Here is a 16,770-nt window from a genome sequence, read left to right as displayed (position 1 = left end):
AAATATGCCTATAACAAGTATATCAGAATATATGATAGCAGAAACTATGCTTGAAAAAAAAGGCAAAGAAGTCTTTAATTCTCTTTAAATACTGTCTGACAGTCATAAGCAGAGATCATGTGAAACGTTTCCTTCATAGCTTAAGGGTTTGAACAAAACATACAAAATTCAGCATAATATATTGTGGTCTTGGCATTTGGCTTTTATATGGGAAGAAGAGTAAGTTCATTTTTGTTATCTTCCTCAAGACCTATTAAAACAATATTAAATTCTAAAGTGCCTTTAGGAAACAGTAAATCCAGAGACACTTATCTATCCTGGTATCATTTGGAGCCCCTGACTTGATTTTTATTCCCTTAATTTTTTTAAATAGTAGAGCTGCCATGAACTTTACTTAAATTTCATGGATATAATTAGAAAATAAAAATATGAGGGTGTACCTCCATGCTTGTCAGGAAATGTACCTCACAATCCAAAAGTTAAGCTAGAATGGTGAACAGTGAGCAATTACTATATTGAGTTTTAGAACATGGGTTTTTAAATGAATGGTCATTCCACAAGATGGTGGCGGGTTTCTGGCAGTGCTCTTGACATTCAAAACCCCTAATGTCCCCAAAGACTTCTGGATCAAAGAATTAAGAGTATAGTTGTCAGATACCTTGTAATTTTGTAAAGACAAAGTATCCATCATATTTTGAACCCAGGACAACAGATTAATGGATGGGAGTCATTTCACAACCATCATAACACTGGCCTGCCAAAACAACAGTGAACTTCATTTCTGAGGTAAAATACTGTTTGGTATCATGCATGGTTTCAGTGGTTTGTTGTTGTTTTTTACTCCAAGCAAGAATTGCTAAGCTAAGAGAATTTTCTGTCTTGATAGCTTTTCAAATTTTGGAAAGAAAAAACCCCACCAAAATATTTTAATTGTAGCAGGCTTTTCCCAGTCTCTTTCCAGAGGTGACCTTCTAGTTCTGGCCACTTCATATTGGCCTACAGGCACCAAGTCATCTGGAAGTCAGGCTGCAATAAAAGTTATCTAGCTTCAATAACTAAATGAGGATGCTGTGGTATGTGATCACATTCCTTCACTTGAAGTTTCACATCCTGAGAAGTGCAATAATTTTTTCCCAAGTGATCTTTGATTATATCTTTGTGACATCACTATAAATACTTATAAAAAGGCAGATAGAAGAGAGGCAGACAGGACAGAATATGTCAGTTAAATTCCTGTATTGGTTTGGGATCTTTTTTTCTTTTTTTCCTAGGCTATAGTTTATGGTTCATATACAAAGCATCAGCAAATCACTTCGGATTTTAGAATAGAGTTAATATACGTTTTATATGCAAGGCACCTTAGAATTCTGCATCCCTATAGCTCAGAAAGTAGGAATTTAATAGAATTGAAATGAAATTTCTAATTTCCACGTAGCCAATGTTTCAGAGCATTTCTAATAGCTAGAAACTTAGATCTAAATAAGGCTAATTTGGGAGTCAGAACAGTTCATCTGCCTTAGGATTGTTTTATTATCTATACCTAGATGACTTTTAACAAAAAAATGAAAAATTAACATAGGCTAATATAAATAAAATGAAATGAAAAAGACAAAAAGCAAAGAAAAAGCAAATAGTGCAATAGGGAAAAAAGAAAACAAAGAAAAAAGATGTAAGATGTGGCTTCTGATATTCTTCACAGCAGTTATAAGTATAAATATATTTTAACTTCTGTTAAAGTTACATCCTATTATTCTTTTTATAATCTATCCAGTCTAATCATTAAACCCATAAATTGCAAGATCATTTATGTGCAAAAAGGCTTCCAATGACCAATAAATATAGATATCTTTTCTCTGATTGAAGAAATCAATTTATCAATCTCAGCAAAATGTAGCAAATTCAGCTTCAACAACCATGGTGATTGGTGTTGAATATTTCCATCTGTGCATATAATAATCTAGCTGCAGTAATCATATATTGAAATAATCTTCCATAGCGTCTTTTTTAACCATTTAACTACTAAAGGGAAAAGTTCTGGCTTTTCCTTTCACTGGAATGTTATTAATAATTAAATATTTGATTAGATTATTTCTTAATAAACAGCTATTCTTATGGGTTACAATCCCAACATATTGAAATTTTTTTCATTTCAAAAGCTATGACTACTTTGAGCATTGAGGCAGAAAAACTCACACGCATCTTTCTTCCTCCTATTTGTTGGCCAATTGCCAACAAAATTACTCATTGCCTGTTTCATGACAGCCCAAGTCAGCTTAAAACAGATGCTTCAGATGGCACAGGGTTAAGTTAGTTTCTCATTCTATGGTTTTCTCCATTCTTTGGATCAGTTTCAATTCCCACTTCTGTAGGTTCATGTTGCAATCTCAGGCAATTCTGTCTTTTAATCAGCCAGTATCCAGCTTGAACAAAAATTCTTGAAGCAGTTTGTTTGCACCTTAGAACTTCAAACTGCATTCCTATAGGAATTCTGAATTTGGATGTCATATTATTAAGGAGATGGCAAGTTCTATTATCTTTAGGAAAACATTTTCATGTGTAAGCCACAAAGTGAAGTATCAATATATGTAACTGGTCTTAATTGAGCTAATAGCCACATCTAAAAGGCTAATAAGTTATTTAGGCATAGTTTTGTGGCCTATATTTTATACATTAGATCATTTTATTTTGTTTTTTTAAGGTACCACAAGGGCCCCTGTTGCTTCTTTCTCAGGAGTTTTAGTGCAATAAAATAAACCACAGACATGCTTTTGAAGGATAAATTATAACAGAACACATGTGCACTTATGAAAAAGCATGCTTTGGGTCATGTTATATATAAAACACCCACTTAATTGCATAATACAGAAAAGCAAAAACTCATTTAGAATAATAAAAACAAAGATTTAGATTAGATTAGCAAACTGAACTATTTCCTTCTTGCTTTGCAGTCTGCCCTAAACTTATTTCAAATGCTCGAAACTAATATTAGTCCTCGACTTATGGCAATTGAGCCCAAATTTTCTGTTGTTGAGATGTTAAGTGAGTTTTGCCCCATCTTACAGCCTTTTTTATTTGCCAGTTTTTAGTAAATCATTGCAGTTGATAAATTAGTAACCTGGTTGTTAAGTGACTGGCTTCCCCATTGATTTTGCTTGTGAGAAGGTCACAAAAGGTGATCCCATGAACTTGGGAAACAACAACAGTAATAAATATGAACCAATTGCCAAGCATCTGAATTCTGATGACATGATCATGGGGATGCTGGAAAGGTTGTAACTGTGAAAAATGGCCATATTTTTCAGTGCCATTGTAACTTTGAACAATGATTAAATGAATTGTTGTAAGTCAAGGACTACTTGTACAACTCCCAGCATGCCCAACACTCTTGGAACTAAAATTAAAAAGATACATATCAGGTTCAAAAGAAGTACACATTCAGACAGTGAAGTTTTTATTATTCCTTTATTTGATTAATTCTCAAGAATTTGAAGCAAAAAGCATGTTTTCTTTATTCAAGTGGCTTTTTAAATGAGGTGTAAAGGCAAAGAAAACTCTGTTAGATTTACAAAAAAGTACAAGCCACTTCCCAATGATATCCAGAATGTAACTGAAGGCATTTAAATAAGATTAATTGCTAATCCTTAGAAATGAGAACTCCTGCACACACTTCATGGTGGCGCAGGTTATTTAAAAAAAATCAAGAAAAATATTTTGAAGCAGCTTCTTGTTTATGACTTTCCTTATTCCCAGAGGTGATAGGCAGTAAGGTTTCACTTCAATAGTAATAGGCAAGATATATGTAAGACAGGTGGAACTACTAGTCCAACTCATATCCTAAAATCTTCTTAGGAACTGCATTTATTAAGGAATAATCTTTCATGAAAATAGATTTTGGCAGAAGAACATGGACCACAAGTATCTACTTTAAGGAAGCACAATCCCCTTGCTCTGGTGGTAGCCCTTATCTTTGCCTTAAGAAAGTCCATTCATTATTATGAGAAATCCAGCACACGCCTCATGATGCTGTCAGGGCAAGGAAAAGAAGCAGATGACAAAGTGTTTTCAAGTAAGCTTCTCTTATACTTAACAATCCATCTTCAAGAAAAGGGCTGGAATTCACTGTTTCTGGATTAAGAAATCATTTAGGAATATACTGAATATAAATCTTGGCCTTAATTAGCAAATCCTTCCAGCCTAGTCACAAGAGGATGGAAGACCATCATCAAACTATGAAATGTTAGCCACTGTAGAGGTTTCAGTTCTGCAGACAGAGATGGGACCTTCTTCACATTCTTAGGAAGAAGAAACTAAAAAAAATATATGATAGAACTAGAACAGCAGCCCAGATAGGCACATTCCAATTCGAACCACAATTCTAATCCATGTATTCAATGGAGATGGTGGGAATTTCATTTCCTGAAGCCATCACCACTTTGAGGATACATAGTCAAATTATGGTCACACCATTGGGCAATTCAGTCCTCTGACAAGAAGGGGTACATCATTCTTTAGGAAAGTGGAGGGTCCAGAGTTCATATAACAGTGATTAGAAAATTATCTGGCTTATTCTGCAGCACTCCAACCGTATTACTTCATATGCAGGATTACTTGATGATACTTTTCACACTTGGATGTGTTTATCAGTTTATACTAGTCAGAAATAGTATGACCATGCCAAGGAAGAAAAGAGGGACAGACAGAAGTATAAGAAATTAAGCCACTGGATTTTGCGATTACGTTCATGAATTAATTTGGCATATCTTATGGCTCAACAACTGCAGTGTTAAATTTGATCGTCAGCAAGAGATCTCAAAGATTTTGTCCTACTTTTTCTTTTCAATATGTTGATTTGAAACATCAGCCATCTTATCTCCTCTTCCCACATGATTATCTTCCTGAGTCTATTCATTTACATCACTGGCTACTGGCTCATTTTTCATTTTTATCCTGAATGTCATCTAAATAATTTTTTTTCAATTAGTAGGAAGAGGTATCCACTTCTTTGGGCCTTGATATAGTTTCAAAGAACATTCAAAAGGAATATTAAACCAAGTTTTAAGAATTAGATCTTGATGTGATATCCATAATCCGTTTACGCAGGTGGAACATAAATTCTGTCATGGTGGCACTCAAGCTTTGATTAATTAGATATCGGGGAAGCCGACCCTATAGGACAAAATAAGCACATCAAAACACATCAATTTAATGTTTATATATTCTAATGCTCATTGCTCCAATCTAATCTAGTCAAATTATCAAATATTTGATACATAGTTGTGGCCTCTGAGGCAGAGCAAGATCTTTCCCAGTTCTGCCATCCAACTTCAGTTTTACCTGAGGCATTACTGAGTAAATGGGGTTAACCAAACTATTGCTATGCTCTCTTTAAAATGAACAAAAACAAAGAATCCAGGAACTTACTTTGTACAACTATGTCATCTAGTTCAATTTCATGTACACTAACTTTAAGCAGAACTTAAGGATTTCAGACATCTTTTTTGTTAAATATATTTAGAAATGAAATTATAACATTTGACCTGCAAATCATAGTTTTCCATCACAAAATAGTTCCATTTCTAACCATAAGATTAGAATAATATAAGCACTGTGATGGGTGAAACAGCATAATTGAGCTATTACTGAGTTCATTTAAAATAGTGATGGCTTGTTTATTAGAGAGGCATAAGTTAATTAGCACATTCTCACTATTTTTATTTCTTCTTCCAATTTCTTCTGGTAACAACAGATTTTTTTAAGCCAGGAAATAATTTAAAATTAAAAATGGCAGCACTGTGTGTTCTAATAATGAAGGACACCACCAATTTCTCCCACGAAGCTCTAAAGTGAGAATTGCTGCAACAAAACTATCCTGGAACTAAAAACCTCCACCGCAGGAAACTGACTCCAGCCCCGTATTGGTAATTCCATATTTTAAATAGCATTTGTAAGCAAAGTATTTTATGTGTCATAAAATATCTGTATTGTAAATTAGAAAAGCAGTTAGCAATAACACTTAATACTTATATACTGCTTCATAGTGCTTTACAGCTCTCTCTAAGCAGTTTACAGAATCAGCATATTGCCCCCAGCAATCTGGGTCCTCATTTTACCGACCTCGGAAGGCTGAGTCAACCTTGAGGCGGTGAGGATCGAACTCCTGGCAATGAGCTGAGTTAGTCTGCAATACTGTATTCTAACCACTGCACCACCATGGCTCCCAGATTCATATTACCAGTTGGAATAAAAAGATCAGTGGGATGTCATTTTGCAAAATTCCTGAGTATGTATGAATTAATCTGTGATATTTATATAATACGGTGTCTCCTAGAAACTGTAGGAAGTAAACCATGTATTGCAACAGAATCTAGTTGTTACACAATGCATGTAACATTCTGCTCAGTATATCCTACAGAGTAAAGTACAATGGACCAATTTGTAATTATAAGCTTGTATTAAATCAAGACCTAGAAAGATAAAATATGCTTTACCTTAAGGTCCGTATTGAGTATCCAGAACAAAGTACAAAGATTTGGATTGGTGGGACATTTCAGGGCAACGAAACCTCCTGGGCCATTCTCTGCTCTGAGAAAATCCAAAAGCATAAATAATGTTGGAGATATACTGACAGAGCAGAAAAAAGTAAGATAAAATTTAGTTTAATGGCAGACCAACTATTGGACAGAAAAGTTCAAGGCAATGTACATTTACATTATGAAAACAAATTAGGCATTATCCCAGTCATTATACTCTTTTGTTTCTAATGATGCCCTTTTAGAATCATTAATTTATTAATTAATTAGCTCAACTGCAATCCCACCTCCAGCTATTGAAAACTAGGTAATAAGCTTCCAGCTTGGAGTTTCCTTAGGAACATTTCATAAATGGAGTGCTAAAGAGGGCACCAACTATTTCAAAGATAATGACGCCCAAACTACTTCAGATGGGAAAGCAGCTGGCCATACAGATTTTGCAAATTTATTGACTTTTTTTTAATCAGTAAGCTGTATTTCATGGGAAGTTAGTTAGGAACAAGCCACCAATCGCAGGAACAGATGTACTTAGACTTCTCACCATGAAGGATGCCCTTCAAGGAATATCCCACAAATTTAAATACTGAGAAAAAGAAATGGGTGAAAAGATGCCAGTTTTTATCTGTTTGGTATCTTGATAACAGATGCAAAAAAATCTGTTGTTTTTAACCGGATCATTTTGAATAACAGAAACTCAATTTCCTTGAACAGGATAAAGATATACAACATCCCATAATGCATACTGACATGTGAAATGAACATAGTCCCTCTCATATATCTTTACAATTCTGAGTTAAATTCTGAGTTAAAGGCCAATGATGTTTTAATGCTATTACTCAGAAAAATAAAGGTGGTGAACAAATACACCCTGACTGGTCACCCGAGGCAGAAAGCAAGAACAACAAAGAAGCTTTGTTGGAAATTGCTCATAACTGGAGTTTGCTCATCACAAGACATATCTGGAGGCCAAAAAACAAAAAAACACAACTGCTCAGAAAATACTTCTATGTACGAAGCTCTGTAATGCACCATCCCAGGGGGTGGCTTCTACATTAAAGTCAGAAGGTGTGTTTTATTCATGCAGCCTTCATTACACACACACACAAAAGACCATAGAAACTATTCTGAAGGATGAGTGCTGTGATTATTCCATTTGTTTTAAGACAAGAATTTCTTGAGTGCTAACATGAAACTCAATAATTCCTGTTGATACAGGAAAAACTCCAAATTTCTATTCTTCCAGGAAGCAGAAAACGGAACAAATGGCCTTTTTCAATAAATCTGGCCAAGACCACCACTGCAGCAAGTTTCAGCTAACGATACAAATGGAACAGGGCATCTGAGTAAGAAAGTGCTACAGATATCCTGAATACCAATTTTGAAAATTTCTTTTCACTTGGAAGAATAATCTAAACATGAGCCTTTCAGAAATTTTGGAAAATATTTGGAATGGGAATTTTGACCTTTGTTTTTAAAAATAGTTTTCAAAGTTTTCACATACATTACTTACAATTTGAAAAGTACAAAACACAACAAGAGACAAGTAAAAATGGTATAAATATTTGGGATTGCATGGCAAATTACTTACTATACTGTGCTGGTCTATAATCACCGTCACTCCCAGCCATCATTGGCTATTGGAGTACAGTTGCTCAACATTACACAGTTCTGGAAGTCACTCAGCCTAGATTCATTCATATTCTCTCTCTCATTGCTTTTATTTTGATTTTTTCTTGAGTAAACTCATATTTGATTAGTTTAATGTTTTTATATTGTAAGCTGCTCACAGTTGCTTTGAAATGAGATGGGCAGCAAATAAATTTAAAAATAAAAAAATAAGACTTGACATACATACTGGAGAGTCCCCAGGTATGTATAAGCTGCGAGCTTACAATTCTGCTTACATCCAAGAATGTTCCTAGATTATTTACAATTATTATGAACAATAAATCATTTCCTCTTACTGCAGCTGGAGGCCAAAAGCTAACTATTTGCTCAGAAAATGCTGCTATATAGGAAGCTCTATGGTGTATTTTTTCCTCTGCCAACGCAGACAGTAACTAAAAGCTTTATAATTAAAAACATATTTTTTTTTCTGCCTTTGCCTACCTGTGTGTTGGAAATGGCTCCCGGGATGATATAGGACAACAATAAGATTTTCATACCTGACGTATTTGGAAGTAGGAGGGCGCAAGCTGTGGATTGTTGCCACCCCTGATGAAATGTACCGGTCTCTTCTTCTCTCAATCCGACGCACATTTACAAAATCTCTGATTTGTATAGAGAGCACATATGATACATCAGTTCATTGAAATGAAATGGGTAGTGAAAAATATAGTCTGAAATCAGAACTTACCTAGGCGAGACAACACCTGCTGCGGCACCAGCTGCCACATCATAGGATACGGTTGTGTTATCATCAATCCGTTCCAAGATCTGGTAAGAAAACAGAATGTTTTCCCATTTCTGCCAACATAAGCTAGTCTAGAATATTTCCTTGGCACGACTACTTTGAAAAGGAATTTTGACTTGTGAAGAAATCAGAACAATGATGATTATTTTCACGTATATTCATAAAAATAACTTCCATATTTACACAGAAGAAAAACAATATCGCTGATTGGTAAACATCCATATATTTAATCTGGTAACAGAAGAAATTCTGAGCCAATGTATTTGGAGGGTACAAGAATAAGGGAAAGCGATAGGCTTTGTCATTACATAAAGCAGAAAAATACTTGCTGTTGTGCAGAAACCGATGGATAGAAAATGAAATCTAAGTAGCAAATCCTGGGTAACTCTGTAGCGGTTCATAGATCCTCTTATTTTATAAATATTATACATATTTATTTGATTTATTTTAAAAAATATAAATTATGCATTAACTGGGCGGAGGGGGGGGAATCTGTTTTTTTGAACCTTTCAATCCTAATGTGAAATGCTCATGCAAGTGTCATCAAATAGCAAAAGTGTCTTTAGCAAACAAAAGGATGAACAAGTATGCTGCAGTTCTGATTAATAACAATTGAAAAGAAAAGCCCAAAATAAAATAAGAAACCTAAAAGGCTAGAAATCATCCCTCTTCCTCTCTCAATCATTCCCTGAAGATAACAGTTCTCAGCAAGAAGAGCCACATATAAGTACAGAATTTCAGCTTGGGATATTAGAGAGATAAAAATACTACAAATAATGTTAGTGATAAGTGAAGAATAACGTTTAGTCATAAGTCTGTCTGGAAAGACTTACGTGGCATGCTAGCAAAGTTTTATTCCATAAGACCATCTTCTCTGGTTGGAGAATCAGCTCCTGGTATACTAACTCAGCCGGACATTGTAGAATAGCCTGCAAATGAGGGACACAGGTTACACTGCAGAGTCTCTTCCCCCAGAAACACTTGTAACATAGGGTAAAATTAACTAGTCAGTGGAAATTGAAGGATGAGCTCAAACACCCCAAGTCTGGAAAAATAATTTTCATTTAGTGGCACATCTTTCACACTCACTAAAACAATAATTAAAAGAAATATTCATTTGAGACTCATGTGATCCTCAGAGGTTGTGAAGTTCCAACTCATCTCATACCTAACTGATAATCACGTAAGCCAGGTCTGATGGGAGTTGAAATATCTCCATACCCCAATTTAAAATCTCTCAAACAAACAACACTATTGGGAGAAGAGCTGGAAAGAATGAAATACCGGCTGGACACAAAAAAGAAATACGTGTAGCACAGGGCAGCAAGCTATTGCCCCACAGTATATTCCCCTCCAGTCACTCAAAAAGCATCTCTTTCAAAACATAGATTGTATCTGCCCATTCTGCTCCCTCCACTTTCAAAAAAGGTGTAAAAAAGGAGAGAAAAAATGGATGGAAAGCTTAGAAGGAAGCTGAAAGGCACCTTACCTTTAGGATGAAAACCTTGCCATAGAATGGCATTTCGAGAAAATGAACTGTATCCCCGAACTCCTGCACAAGAGATATTAAAGTCACATGAGTTCAACATTTGTTCTCTTACTGAAAATTTTGAGGATTGCAGCACTAACCCGTCTCATCCACCACTTATTTATTAACTGAGTTGGCTCCAAGGCTTGACCCTTCACAAAGTTATACTAGCTTGTCTACCTGATTCACCAACCACCAGTCTAACAACTTACACTGCTTCTGTAAATTATCTAGCCCAGGGAGCACTCAGCACCCAGTTCAGAGTGAAGCCACCAAGAAGCCTCTGAGTATATGCCCTGGCTGGCCTAATTTTGCAACAGATGAATTACTTAAGACAGCATTCTTGGTTAATCTCAGAGGCTGTAGTGGATCAACAGAAGTACAAAAAACAGGGACTAGGTATAACTATTTAAACTACGGCTTACAGTGGATATAAAATGTCTATATAACCCTGGTAAAATGCCAGGGTTTTGAGATGGGGAAAAAAACAGACCAAATTAAATAACTTTAGAATTTTTCTATCTCTAACATAAGATATAAGATGTACAAGTCAATTGAAAAATAAACTGAATTCAGGGAGAAAAAAAACAAAAGAACTTACAAAAACATGACTGTATGAGTGTGCATACCCTCACACTAATTATTTTGTTGAAAGACCTTTTGATTTTATGACAGCGTTCAATAAAAAATGACAGCATTTTGGGGTGGGAGCCCATCAGCATGGCACATCTTACCTTGGGAATCTTTGCCCATTCTTCTTTGCAAAAGCGCTCCAAATCTGTTAAGATTGCATGGGGAATCTCCTCCTTCAGGTCACCCCACAGTTTCATTTGGATTCAGGTTTGGGCTCTGGCTGGGCTCTTCCAAAACTTTTTCTTCTAATGAATCCATCCTTTTGTTGATTTGGAGATATGATTTGAGTCCTTGTTGTAAAGGTGTTATTCCTCTTCATCTTCAGCATTTTAGCAGAAGCCTGAAGGCTTTGTGCCAAAATTGACTGATATTTGGAACTATTCATAATTCCTCCATCTTGACTAAAGCCCGTTTCAACTGAAGAAAAGCAGCATCAAAGCATGAAAATCCCACCTTCATGCTTAAATGTGGTATTGTGTATTATTGATGGTTCAGTGTTGTTTTTGCACCAAACATACTTTTTGGAACTATGGCCATAAAGGTCAACCTTGGTCTCATCAGACTGTAATACATTTTGCAACATGCTTTTGTCAAACTTGATGTACTGTAGGTTTTGGAAAATATAGCCAGGCTTGGATAGTTTTCTTTGTAAAAAAAGGCTTCCTTCTTGCCACCCTATCCCACAGCTCAGGCATATGGCAAATACAGAAGATTGTTGTCATATGTATTACAGAATCAATCCTTGTCAGAAATTCCTGCAGCTCCTTTAATACTGCTGTAGGCCTCTTGACAGCTCCTCAGATAATTTTCTTGTTGTGCTTTCTTTGGAGGACATCTAGTTCTTGGTAATGTCACTGGTGTGTCATATTTTCTCTACTTGTTGATGACAGTCTTCACTGTGTCCCATGGTATATCCAATGTGTGAATTTTTTTGAACCTTTGTCCTGAATGATACCTTTCCAATAATTAATCTCTTCATTGCATTGTAAGCTCTTTGGAGACCATAGTTTTGGCTGTAAGAGGCAACTGAGTAAAATCAGAAAAATCCTAATAGAACAGCTAAATCTTATATGGCTTGATCAGAGTCATTTTAATTGATGGCAGAGGTGTACTGACTACTATTTAATATCAATCTGAATATCACTGGTTATTTCTAAACACAGCCACATACCTACTTATAAAAGGGTGCATATACTTATGCAACCAAATTAAGTTTTTTATTTTTTCCTCCTGAAAGACTTCAATTTTTTAATTGAATTGTCCAGCTTATATGTTGTATTCAAGGTGGACAAAATTCTCAAGTGATTAATCTTAGTTTGATTTCTTGTTACATCTCCAAAACCTGTCATTTTAACAAAGGTGTATAGGCTTTTTATATCCACTGTATCCACAGGAATGTTTTGCTCTTCCATCAAGAATTTAGTGCCAAGTGAATTGAGATAAACTGTGACTGTTAACCCATTATATACTGTATATCTCTGATGGTGCACTTAGAATGCTGTATTGCAGGGAAATTCTGCCCACAGCCAGGAGTTCAATCCTGACCGGCTCAAGGTTAACTCATCATCTTTCTGAGGTTGGTAAAATGAGGACCCAGATTGTTGGGGGCAATATGCTGAAGTTGTAAACTTCTCAGAGTATTGTAAAGCATTATGAAGTGGTATATAAGTCTAAGTGCTATGCTAAAGGTAAAGGTTCCCCCGCACATGTGTGCTAGTCGTTTCCAACTCTAGGGGCCGGTGCTCATCTCCGTTTCAAAGCTGAAGAGCCAGTGCTTGTCCGAGGACGTCTCCGTGGTCATGTGACTGGCATGACTAGACGCCAAAGGCGCATGGAACGCTGTTACCTTCCCACCGTAGTGGTCCTTCTACTTGCATTTTTACGTGCTTTCGAACTGCTAGGTTGGCAGAAGCTGGGACAAGTAACAGGCGCTCACTCTGTTACGCGGCACTTGGGATTAAACCCGCCAAACTGCCGACCTTCTGATCGACAAGCTCAGCGTCCTAACCTAATGAGCCACCGCGTCCCTATAAGTGCTATGCTACTGCTATCCTTATTTTGCTTTGATAAATATTTATTATAGCCAGTTACACTCAGATTTTACTTCTGTGAAACAGAATCCTGCAAAAGCCTTACATAGCCTACATGAAACCATACATTCTACACGAGCATTCTCCCCCTCTGGTACAATTGTTGGGTCTGCATGATCCAACTTCTTCCTTTTCTCAATTTAGAATGCAGGATGAGCAGAAAATGCTGCCTCCTGGTGTTGAGCAGCAACTGGGAAGAAACTTTCTCTCCCTCAAATTATTTAGCAGATCCTCATTATCATTTTTAACTTAAATTTTGCTCTACAGCAAATTCATAAAAACTGAAACCAAAGAGACAGGTGGATATAGGATATCGAGTCCTTATTAAAACGTATTTGAGAGGTCTCGATGCAAGAATGATAGTATTGATCCTGCACCAGGTAATACCATAGCAACACAGGGAGCATCAGCAATCTTTGATACTGGAAAGCATCACAAAACTTCAGCACTGCTTTTTCTAAATCAAATAGTGCCATTCCCAGGTGACATGACTGGTTCTAGGATTTGTAGCCAGTAGTTACTCAAAACTATAGACTTACTGTGCATTTCTCAAAAATCCAGTTTTCTTCTTGGGCTAAGATCTGATCCATCACCTCCATTGCTACTTTGCCTTGTCGGACATATTCTCTCTCCTAGGCCAAAATAGGAAACACAGCTTAGCTACATATAATTCTTTTTAAATTCAGCAGATGCTGCTATCTCAAGTTCATTAGATCAAGACTTAACTTAATCTAGTATGATACCAGGAGATACTCTTGGCTATGCACAGCACGAAACAGACATCCTTTTATTTACCATCTGCATTCTGTATCCCCCCCATGCTGTTCCCGAGGTCAAAGTAATCAAATTCTACTGACAGGTATCATTTAAAGATGAATGAAAGATGAAACTGTTGTCTATTGAATCAGTATAAAAATCAGCTTTCTTGAAAACAAGAATGTACAATACAAAATAGAGCTGGAGGTCTTCTAGTCCAACCCCCTACTCAAGCAGAAGACCCTATATCATTTCAGACAAATGACTGCCCAGTCTCTTTTTGGAAGCCTTCAGTGATGGAGTACCCACCTCTGAAAGCAAGCTATTCCTTTATTTAATTGCTCTCAACATTAGGAAACTTCTCCTTTAGTTCTAGGATGCTTCTCTCCTTGGATAGTTCCCAACCATTGTTTCTTACCCTGCCTTTTGGTGCTTTGGAAAATAGTTTGATCCCCTTGTCTTTGTAGGAGCCGCTCAAATATTAGAACAGTGCTATCATGTCTCCCCTAGTCCTTCATTAGACTAAACATACCCAATTCCTGTAACTGTTCTCTGTATGTTTTAGCCTCCAGCTCCCTAATCTTTTTTTTTTTTTTGCTTTTCTGTGCACTCTTTCAAGAGTCTCAACATCTTTTTTGTATTGTGGTGACCAGAAATGGATGCAGTATTCAAAGTGTGGTCTTACTAAGGCTTTGTAAAGCAGTATTAGAACTTCACGTAATCTTGATTCTGTTCCTCTGTTAATGCAGCCTAGGATTGCATTGGCTTTTTTGGCTATCTGCCCGACACTGTTGGCTCATATTTAAGTGATTGTCCACTAGGACTCCAAGATCCCTCTCACAGTCACTGACATTAAGCTAAGTTTCGCCTAATCTATACTGATACAGTTGGTTTTTCTTATCAAAGGGTAAAACCTTATTTTTATCTATATTGAATTTCGTTGCATTAGACAAGGCCCAAGTTTGTTAAGATCTCTTTGGAACTTAAGCTTGTCTTCTGGGATGTTGACTATTTCTGCCAGTTTAGTGTCATCTGCAAATTTGATGAATTCCCCTTCAATTCCCTCATCTAGATCATTTACAAAGATATTGAAGAATACTTGGCCTAAAATGGAACCTTGGGGTACTCCGCTGCTTACCTCCCTCCATATAGATGTAGTTCCGTAGAGGACATGTTGAATACAATTTGTCAGCCAGTTACAAATCCATGTAGGTTGTAGTCTACTTTATCAAATGCTTTACTGAAATTTAAGTATACTATGTCCACAGCATTTCACTGATTAACTAATTTGGTCGCTTTGTTGAAGAATGAAATAAGATTTGTTTGATATGATTTGTTTTTGACCAACCCATGTTGGCTACTGGTTACAATCTTGTTTGCTTCTAGGTGTTCACAGATTTGTTGCTTGATTATCTTTTCCAAGATCTTCTCAGGTACTGATGTCAGGCTGATTGGTTTTAGGAGTTTGGTACTCTTTTAAAAGCCAGAAACTGTCATGTTTTGACAAGCTAGGACTGTAATCTGGGCTGAGTGTCTGTACAGTGGAGATAATTTGCAATCACCTGTCTTTCTTCTTGTCTTCCCTGGTTTGAAGATTTGGCTATTTTTTTAACCTTTGGTGGGAAGGAACCAAACTGCCCAGAGTTGCTTTGGATAGTAAGATGGATATAAACATATAAATTTAATAAATAAATGAAAACTTTTGTTGTATTTATTCTAAGTTATAAATAACAGTTTTATTTATTTTTTTATCTCCAAACAGCCAAATTTTATCCAAAATTCAAACTGAGTTTAAGGATAATCTCTCTCCCTTCCCCAGGTTATATGAGGTGAAAAAAATGTCTGCCTTCTTTATTTTATTTTCAGTGAGTTAAATATTTGTTAATTTTCAGCAATCTTTCCACAAATATTCAGTAGTACTGTTTGGAGAGGCTTGAAACCTATTCTGGATTTTATGTGATTTCCATGCCTCACATTAATATTTTTGGATATCATATAAATATACCCAAACAAGCGTCCTGTCATGTCAAATATTTTACTTACTGCAAAATCTTTTAAATATAAGTGGGGGTTTCCTTGAAAACAGAACACTAACCATATGATCATTTAAAATATTATTACCATAGTCACATGACTTTTTTAAAAAAATTGAGGTGTCACACCTACAGCTTCAACAGTAAGACTGAATTAGCAAACCCAGCCTTTATGCCATACACATTTTTCAAAAGCTCCCTCTCCCAATCTAAATCAGCACCATCCTACCATCGCTGCTATTTTATTTCTCCCAATACTAAAAAAACCTTACTCATTCAGGGAGGCAAATACAAAGCATTAGTCCATATCACAAAAAGGACCAGCATGCTACGATTATACCAAAAACTATAGAGCTTCTTTGAGAAGTTGGTAGAAATTAGACAGAATAATTCTGCCCCCTGGTGGATAGCAAGAAACAAGAACAAGAGACAAATGGATTTTTCTAATAAGTCTAGCATAGGCATGTCCATCCAGTGGTCTATTATGCAGCCCCACAAAATCATAAACTTTTAACACGATTGTGTGGTTTATATACATTATGTATATTATATATTTTATATGCAGCCCAAGACAATTCCTCTTCTTTCAATATGGTTCAGGCAAGCCAAAAGGTTGGGATACCCATGGTCTAGGATGCATAGTGACTGTTGAAATTTCTGCAGGAAATATTCAACCCCTGATAAAAGCTTTGATGCTGTGCTTTAGGGAGGCATATTCGTCAAAAAACAGAAGAGTTTTCAGATTTTTCTGAAAGCCATGGGTTTCTCCAAGGAGAAGTAAGATACT

The 16,770-nt window shown here is 36.1% G+C and overlaps 2 protein-coding genes across 6 annotated transcripts in view; one reads left to right on the top strand and one right to left on the bottom strand.

Moving 5' to 3' along the window:
• The window catches only part of MIEN1 (migration and invasion enhancer 1), a 443,636-nt gene that overhangs the window by 173,700 nt on the left and 253,166 nt on the right, over positions 1-16,770 (top strand). The window lies entirely within an intron of this gene.
• Positions 1-16,770, bottom strand: part of STARD3 (StAR related lipid transfer domain containing 3) — a 37,251-nt gene that overhangs the window by 3,870 nt on the left and 16,611 nt on the right. For 2 of the 4 annotated variants that reach the window (XM_081346460.1, XM_081346462.1), the window contains 7 exons: positions 13,734-13,826; positions 10,433-10,495; positions 9,777-9,872; positions 8,887-8,966; positions 8,696-8,800; positions 6,489-6,582; positions 12-5,166 (listed from right to left, as the gene is read on the bottom strand). In XM_081346460.1, coding sequence (XP_081202586.1) covers positions 5,056-5,166; positions 6,489-6,582; positions 8,696-8,800; positions 8,887-8,966; positions 9,777-9,872; positions 10,433-10,495; positions 13,734-13,826 — 642 coding nt within the window. In that variant the 3' untranslated portion in view covers positions 12-5,055. Of the gene's footprint in view, positions 1-11; positions 5,167-6,488; positions 6,583-8,695; positions 8,801-8,886; positions 8,967-9,776; positions 9,873-10,432; positions 10,496-13,733; positions 13,827-16,770 lie in introns of those variants that run through there. The other 2 variants (XR_014028712.1, XM_081346461.1) reach the window with 1 other exon arrangement.

This window comes from Vipera berus (assembly GCF_964194415.1).
Source record: "Vipera berus genome assembly, chromosome: Z".
Lineage (NCBI taxonomy): Eukaryota > Metazoa > Chordata > Lepidosauria > Squamata > Viperidae > Vipera > Vipera berus.
Note: the sequence above shows the minus strand (reverse complement) of the source record. Positions and strands in the feature narration are given on the sequence as shown.